The 8,403-nt window shown below is 39.3% G+C and overlaps 1 protein-coding gene across 4 annotated transcripts; it reads right to left on the bottom strand.

Moving 5' to 3' along the window:
- Nucleotides 1-355: 355 nt before the first annotated feature.
- Nucleotides 356-7,509, bottom strand: LOC107381736 (uncharacterized). Of its 4 annotated transcripts, none has more exons than XM_054732319.2 (6): nucleotides 7,368-7,509; nucleotides 6,371-6,547; nucleotides 3,742-4,022; nucleotides 2,475-2,652; nucleotides 2,196-2,395; nucleotides 356-1,363 (listed from the first exon to the last, which is right to left on the bottom strand). In XM_054732319.2, exons 1-6 carry the CDS (start codon nucleotides 7,378-7,380, stop codon nucleotides 1,094-1,096), a joined length of 1,119 nt encoding a protein of 372 aa, XP_054588294.2. In that variant the 5' UTR covers nucleotides 7,381-7,509; the 3' UTR covers nucleotides 356-1,093. The 4 variants fall into 4 exon arrangements, with proteins under 4 accessions (XP_054588294.2, XP_054588293.2, XP_054588295.2 ...); XM_054732318.2 differs by lacking the exon at nucleotides 7,368-7,509 and adding an exon at nucleotides 7,089-7,228; XM_054732320.2 differs by lacking the exon at nucleotides 7,368-7,509 and adding an exon at nucleotides 6,937-7,075.
- Nucleotides 7,510-8,403: the final 894 nt, after the last annotated feature.

Below are 8,403 nucleotides of genomic sequence, written 5' to 3'. Positions count from 1 at the left end.
AACCAGGGCAGGTGTTTCAAACTCAACATTATTTTCTCACATTTTGTTTGAAGATTTCTGCTAAATGAGACATTGACAGAAGAGGAAGTGGTTTAAAGCCACAGAGACATGAGGCCCGATGGCTTTAGTCTGAGTTAATATCAGTCATCTGCCATGACCTCTGATAGGTCGGTCTCTAACGCAGAGTCCTGCCAGCATCTTCCACCATTAACCACAATGTTTAAGTCCTTCATGTTGAAAAGGACTTTTACAACAGAATTTTTTATTTGCAACAGAAAGAAACTCAAGCTCTAAAAACATCAACTCTCTCTGAGCTCTTTGGGGACGTGCACTAAACCAGGATTCATAAAACAAATTGGGATTCAGCAACATTTATTTCAATAATTTGCAGCCATTGCTTCCAAAATGCGATACTTCTCACTTCTTTAGTAGAAAAGGGGGATAATAAAACATAATAGCACAAAGATGCAAAAAATAAAAGGAAAATGTATAAAAAAATAAGCCCATTTTTGAAAAAATATTATTCTTTTTAGATACTAAAGAAGACACCCTTTATAAGTAAAGTTTACCTATTTCTTAACTATTTTATGGTACAAATACTGAGATTGTTGACCTGTTATACAAATGTATATTTGAATCAAAATACTTTTAAAAAACACACCAGGTATTCATTAATGTTCTGGGATAAAAAAGAAAGATGTGCTTTAATTTGAGAACTTCTGGTTTTCATTCTGAGTTACAGCTTCTACACAAACAAAATACTACGTTTCTGCAGTAACGTTCTACCTAACAACAAAAAACGAGTTCCAGGTGGGAACATTCTTATCTCATTTTTGGTGAAACTACATGAACCACAAACACTTGTTGATCACAAACTGATAATTGAGCTCTTCTTTGTAATAAATAAGATTCTTGAACAGCATCTCAGCACGTTTGTTGATATATAACCTAAAATGTAATAAAGTATGCTGACAGTAAAAAATCCCACTGAGGCAGAAGGCTACAACCAAAACAACTCCAGAGGCCAATAACAAACGTCGCAGCCATCTTGTTGCCTTTTCAAACAGAACATGTCAAATGGCGTAGGGCGCAATTATATAAACTCAGCTTCAAACAGGATCCTCTCCATTTTCATCCTCACCTCAGCCTTTTTGTTAGGAGACAGCTTTTTAAACAGCTTCACCAAGCCCATGAAGTAAAACTCGTCACAGTCTTGAGGCTTTTCGATGTTGGTTTGAATCATTTTGTCACGTTTGGACGGAGAAGGCTGCGAGTGTGTCCTCACACTTGCCGCGGATTGTGACGCAGCCTGGGTGCAGCTTTCTACTCGGTGTTTTTCCTCAATCTCGTTATCGTCGCTTTCCTGTGTGAACAAAAAAAAATGTTATAAACAAAAGTAAATAAATAAAAACTGAACTGTTTGCGTCTGTGTGGCCTTGTGATGCACTGGCCACCTGTCCACGGTGTTCCTTCATCTCGACGATGAGCTCTGGAGTTGGACACCATTGAGGATGTGGCGGTTAAAGGTCAACTTCTCTCATATAATTAATGCATTTGCAGTGTTCTCTAGTTGGAATGAATGGCTTATAATTTGTTCTCTGTGGGAAAAAAAACCTCTTGATGTTCCTATTTGAGATTGTAGAAGTCAGCCGGAGGAAAAAGTGGCAAATCGCGGAGTCTTGTTTTCTGATATTTAGACATCTGGCCTCTGATTGGATAACAGCAACACAACTCTAGCACTCACTCCATTTGATTTGCAACACCGATGTTTTATCTCCACAAATAACACAGGCCTGGAAAAGTTCTGCTGCGTGGTGGATTTGCTAATGCTAATGATTAGCTTACTAGTCAACATGTTCTTATTTCCTGGACGCTAAACCAACAGCAGTCTTCCCCATCAAGATGGGCGAGTCCACGAGTTTCACAGTCCATTATCTATCAGAAGTTAATGCAGGAGGTGTAGGAGACTATTTTCATGCTCAGGAAGCATGAAAGACTCTGAGTGACTGATCATTTTCAAAAATAATTTGTGAAAAATTGTTTCTCAGTGAACTTGGTCATTAGGAAAACGGATGGATGAGCGGATGTTTATTCATTCCAAATTTCTAAATAGCATGTTTGTCTGAAACATTTAAAATAAAAGTGACCGCTTTGTGGAATCTTGAGGAATGAATGAAAATAAAAAAGCCGTTTACCATTTTACACAATGAATCCATGCTTTCACCTCCTGTCGTCAATGCCACCGGTTGTTCCTCAACCATCAACTTCTGCCTTTCCTGGCAGACGGAAAAGTGCCTGCTGAAATTTGGCTGGCTTCTTATTGGCATTAGGCAGTAAAGACAGTGGTAATGCGGCTTCTTCAAACACTCCAGTCCACATCTATGGATTGTGAACTCTGAGATGTATAGAAACAAATAATAAGTAATAGAGAGAGCAGCAAATTATTATATCTACTGACAGAAAAACCCAATTACCTCCAACAATATGGGCTCTCCTGAAATGGCTCTCCAAGTGGAACATGACCTTGGAGCGTGTTGTCGGCTTGAAAAAGGCTGGTGAACAAAAAGGACAGTGGTAGAGGCCTGGTGGGCAGCAGCTGGTGCATGTCTCCACTGGAGGAAAAGACAGACCCTTCCGGATGGTAACATGGCCCTGGGAAACAGAAAAGCAGCCAGAGCTCATAAACTGTTGATAAATAACTAAATATTTAGTTAAAGCTCATGCAAAGCACCATCTTCTGGAGAAAACCGTGCCTGCCGAGTAAACCTGAACACGCTGTTTTGTGCTAACAGCAAAAACTTTTACCAAGCAGCTGTTCGGTGTTCTGCAGGGAAAATTGTATCTATACAATCGACCTTACCATGTTTAGCATTAGCAAACCAAACATGATGCTTAAACATTTATTAATAAAGCCTATTTAGTTTTTTTTCTGCAGAATCACCGAGGACAAAATAAAGTCTGGACATACGTGCTGTCATAATTAGGAAGAGGCACCACATGCTTTCGAGCGCGTTTTTGGTTTGTTTGTTACTTTTACCTGCTGCTCGGTGTCCATTTTTAATCACCAAAAGTTTTCTTCTTCGTCTTATGGTGGTTAGTAAACAACGTAAGGTGCGTTGCGCCACCTTCTGGTCTGGAGTATGAATTATCTGCTTACGTAGGTGCTAGAATACCAAACACACTGAGCACTGGCTAACAAGTTACTTGGTTTCTACAGAAATATCTCAAAACAGTCAATAATACAAACTGTCTTTCAAACACACTATTCCTAAATGCATAGGGAATAGATTCTCTTAAGGATTCCCTTTCAGGCCATATAACAAGACTTGGCACTAGTGTACAATACATGACACAGTGTTTGAAAAGCTTTGAGAGAGTAGTTGAATCGATGCTAAAATAAAATGCCAAAAAATAAAAAGACAGGTTCATTCTCATTTTGATTAAAGCTAAAATATACTGCTGAAATAATGTTAGGCTAGATTTGTGCTTAAGATAGGGCATTATAACATAAAAAAATGACCATAAGTAGAGAATATGATGATAAGCCAGTGAGCATATTAACCTTCCTGTCACTTTTTTGTAGTCCCATTTACTTCAGTACATGTAATTTTTTTGTCTTAATAACATGTTTTCAATTCTCAGTGCTAGGCTTTCACGCTCAAGAGATTTGATTTGTTTCTTGCAGGTTTCATTGGAACACACGGTGGTTTCTGGATGGCTGCTGTCATGTGTAGACTCAACTTCATTCTGAGTCAATTCCTTTACAGGGGCTTCCTCTGCATGATCAGCTGCAGGAGGCTGTAGGATGCCATCTTCACATGAGTCCTGCTGAATTAGAAGTTGAGATGAATGACTGATTGTAGCAGATGCTGACTTTGCTTGTTCTCTTCTTTGGCGTCTGCTCTTCTGTCTCCTGATGAACAAATCTAACTGCCTTCTTCTTCTCTTTTTCTCTGGGGATGACACATGTTTGAAGATGGATGGGATGTAGTCAGGAGAGAGAGGGTGATCACTCTTTTTCCCTGAAATGTATAAATAAGCATAGTTATAGGTTTAGTATTGATTTGTAGGTAGGTACCAGGTCACTTTGCATCTGAAGATAAATTAATTTTTCTCTTAACAGATGAAGTCATCATTTGTACATTTCAGCACAAATCCATAAAACTAAACAAAAACACAAATACAGGTAACATAGATTTACATGCAAGACCTTTAAATAGAGTGCTGTGCTGTTAGAATGTATAAACTGAATTCCAAGAGAAATCACTAGTCTTGATTTTTTTCTGTGAACAAAACAAATATGTCAGGCAGGAGCGTCTCAGTGAGACAGATAATAGCAATCCAACGTGCTTTTTATGTGTGATCTGACAATTGATCAACCATTGCTTAAAAAAGAAATACAGCTTAGCCGGTTAATTGCTGTGAACATAAACGGTGTACCTTCATTTTGAGTTCCCCCCGTCAGATAGTGGGCTTGTTCGAGATGAGCCCGTTCTGATCACCGGTGATTGGCTCGCAGTGCATGCCGGTTGGATTTGTGTCCGACTTGACGCCGACTTGCTCTGACGTCATGCATACGTAGGCAACTATAACTTCGTGAGATCAAGGCAGCCGCAGATTTTGGAGCAAGGCTCTGCAGTTGCTCTCCACCAGCTGCGAAACCTAGGGGATGACGGGAAACGCCTGGCTCTCACCTGATCCAAGATCTGATTGGTTCACATTCTGATCTGAACATCAGGTGGTAGAACATGAAATGTTAGTTGGTCACATGTATTCTGAAAATCATGTTACGTTGATGATGACAACTATATAGGCCATAAAGAGAAATGTGATTTGTGTTATTTTCTCAAGTTTCCTATGAGCACACTAAAACTACAGCTGATAACCTTTAATTATTATTTTAGTCATATCTTCATATACAATATATGATATCCACAAGCACGTGAGGATGTGTTTCGGTTGCCAACAGGCACCAGAATTAAAATAAAAAAAAAACAAGTATGAACTCTAATGCGATATCTTCATCCGTCGTCACCCGTGAGCTACACATGTAGGGAAATCTGTTAGACTTAAACGCCGGTGTCGGTACAGGATCCGCTCGGGTGAAGGATCGGCTCGGGGTCCTTGCCGATGACGTCACATTACTGCAAATCTACTCGGCTTTCACACATACATTTTGGAAAGACATCAGCAGTTGTGTTAATAAATTCTTGTTTGTTAACACCTAACATTATTAGGCTAAACAGCCTAATAAAAAAAGGTTGGTTCTGTTCTGGGGACCACTGTGGAACCACTGGAGAAGATGATGCAAAGAAGGATTCTCCAGAGAATCAAGAAAATTATGGACAACCCTGAGCATTCTTTTCACAAGACTGTCCGACAATGGAAGAGTGTCTTCAGTCAGAGGCTTCTTCAGTTTCGCTGCAACACTGACCGCTACTGGAGATCCTTCCTGTCAACAGCCATTGTAATATACAACAACTCTTTGATGACTTGATTATTATTAATATTCTGAGCTACTACAGCAGTCAATTTCCCTCTAGGATTAATAAAGTATTTTTGAATTGAAATATTTTCTTTAAAATTGTAATTTGTTAATAAAACACCATATTGTCTTTGTTTTGTAAAGAATGTGAAACTGCATAAAACCAACATCGGACTGAAAAAAAAAACAGTTCTATGTGAAGCCATATCTGTTTGTATTAATGTGGAGTTCGTCTGTATATTACCTTAGTTGTTATCTAAATACATTCTTTGACTCAAAATATTGCTTGGTGTCTTTCAATAAAGTTCTTATATTTTATTTTGCCCCATTTCATCAACATCAAGAGCTTTTGACGGTCACCGTTTATCATTTGGTTATATTTTAAATTTCCTTTAGAAATTCAAACATATTTTCTCCAAAAAGTGTTGATTTTTGGACTACAGGCGCTAAGATTACGATAGCAAATTTGTTCTGACCAATCAAAATCATAATGTGATAACCTCACTTCTGTAAGCTTCATGTTCAGCCAATCAACTACTTTGACGTCAACGGCAGTCGAAGGACCCCGAGCCGATCCTGCACCCGAGCAGATCCTGTACCACCTTTCAGCCACTCCCCCTGCTGCGTCCGTCTGCTCTCTTCTGTTTTCCAGGCGAGACGCTGCTCAACTTGAACAAGGCCATCTGACGGGGGAACTCAAAATGGCGGTACAACTGCAGCACGCAGAAATCACGAGGCAACGTTTTACGTGATGTTTACTTGTTGCTATAAGTACTAAGACAGAAAAAGCCACGCCATAATAAGTTTAAGAAGCCCACTAAGAATCGAAATAAAAGCATTTAAAACAAATACCATATACAGTTGAGGAAACGTTGGTTTAAGTACCTGATATGAAGTGGTCGCTGCATAAGCGGAAACATTTACTAGCTGGATCCCACAGCTTCGTTTTAGCCTGGGGGCTAACACGTTTCATGGCGATGATCCAACGTTGGCGGCGTTCCGGATCTTGGGGAATCCTGTAGAAGGCTCTTCCCTTATCTCGTCCGCGTCTGTTCTGGCATCCTGGGGCACAACAGGAATCTACCATATTTCCCGTTTGATTCTTTTCTGGCAAAAACAAATAGCCTAGCTGCAGTCTACTGCCTGCCAAGATGGCGCCGTTCGTTTTGAACCGATTGAACTGTTGCATGCCGGGAGAAGCGCCCGAACCCTTTGCACCGACGTCACCTAATCACGTGGGTCCACCATGGTGGACTGCAAAAGTATGTAAACAGTGAGCGACACGATTACTAAACAAAGGGAAATGTAGAGCCTGAAATTGTTTTTGCGATCAAAACAAAAACAAAACTCCTCCAGCATTCCTTCAACTAGTTCATGCCCAGTTCAGTTATCAGAAGAAGTAGCGCATCTAGCCGGGGCTCATAGAGAGAGCAGTATGTTAACTGGCTTACCAACGTTAGCTTGCGTTCTCTCTGCAGCTGTTCACCGATGTAAACATGTTGCTGACTTTGCCTAAATTCACCCCTCTGGATTTATAACATTATGTTATAAACAGCGTTTCACTTTACACCAAAGCTGATTGTTAAAAAGTCCGGATCCCTACCAGTTTCTGTTACTGGTGGTGTTACCGGGTTGTGTGCTTCAGCCGCTGCTCTCACACCGGAATGAGAAGATCTCTGAACGCCGACGCTCATATAAATAAATAACGTAATTTTAACGCACGTAATCATACATCGGAACTTTAATATTGTTAACAATTGTCTCGCTTTACAGTGGACGGAGCGCAGCCTCCGTGGTGAAATACCGATCGTTTTACGTATAAACACATCACATTTATCCCTGTCCCTGCCATCCTCGTAAAATAAATGAACGTTAATCTTACCCGGTAAAAGCATGCTTGCTGCAAATCTGAGGTCTGCTAGTCCGCTTGATTGACTGATCGCTGCAGTTCATCCAGTCTGTCCTCAGTCTCCATCAAAGTTATTAAAAAGAAAAAACGAGTTGAGTTTACGTCCTTGTCTCTTAGTGCAGGCAACCATGCATGCAAGCTAAAAACATTTTACTGTCAAATCAACTCAATAAAAGCGATAAAAGGCCACAAACTGGCTTTTACTACCTTCACTGGAGTTTCTACGGGTGTAAATGTGACACCCACAAAGTGTGGGCACATGATTTTGTTAAAATATTTAGTGTTGTAATTTAGTAAAAATAATAAAACTAGAAAAATTTGCATTTATTGCACAAATGCTGTTTGAATGACAGATAGCTGAAAATGTAAGCTGAAGCTGAAACAAAGCAAAACTGTCAAAATGAGCTGAATGTATTGAAAGGTGTAGAAGCAAAAAGCACCAACAAGCAAATAAAGCTTAAAAAGTAAGTGAAGAATGGAGAAAAGTCATCCTAATTAGCAAAATACTGAAATATGTGAACATTGTATAAAAACTGGACAGCTAAAATGTCTAAACACCTGTTATTTCAGTTGGACACATTTATCAGTTTACATTTAACTGAACTGTGAAATTAGCAGCTTATGCTAAATCTAATAACTGATTGCTGAAGTTGTTGAACAGCTGAACTGAAGCTGAAACTAAGCTAAACTGTCAAATGAGCTGCATGTAGTGAAATATGTGAAAGCAAAAAGCACCAACAAGCAAATAAAGCACCAAAAGTAAGTGAAGAATCAAGAAAACTAATCCTAAACAGCAGAAAACTGAAATATGTCAACATTGTTTAAAAAACTGGACCGCTAAAATGTCTAAACACCTGTTATTTCAGTAGGACTAGTTTAACAGTTTAATTTTTACATTTAGCTGAACTGTGAAATTAGCATCATATGCTGAATTCAGAGACTAATTGCTGAAGCTGAAACTAAGCAAAACTGTTAAAATGAGCTGAATGTTTTGAAAGATTTAGAAGCA

The sequence above is a fragment of the Nothobranchius furzeri genome, chromosome 9, assembly GCF_043380555.1.
Source record: "Nothobranchius furzeri strain GRZ-AD chromosome 9, NfurGRZ-RIMD1, whole genome shotgun sequence".
Lineage (NCBI taxonomy): Eukaryota > Metazoa > Chordata > Actinopteri > Cyprinodontiformes > Nothobranchiidae > Nothobranchius > Nothobranchius furzeri.
The sequence above is the reverse complement of the archived record's forward strand: the minus strand, read 5'-3'. Positions and strand labels throughout refer to the sequence as shown.

Bases quoted from the DNA above. Each gene is read 5' to 3' on its own strand.
- LOC107381736 (XM_054732318.2), bottom strand. From the start codon at position 7,215: ATGATTACGTGCGTTAAAATTACGTTATTTATTTATATGAGCGTCGGC. The intron at 6,548-7,088 runs GTAGGGATCCGG...GTTGTGCCCCAG, and splicing joins ACCACCAGTAACAGAAACTG to GATGCCAGAACAGACGCGGA. The intron at 4,023-6,370 runs GTACTTAAACCA...TATACATTTCAG, and splicing joins CAGCGACCACTTCATATCAG to GGAAAAAGAGTGATCACCCT.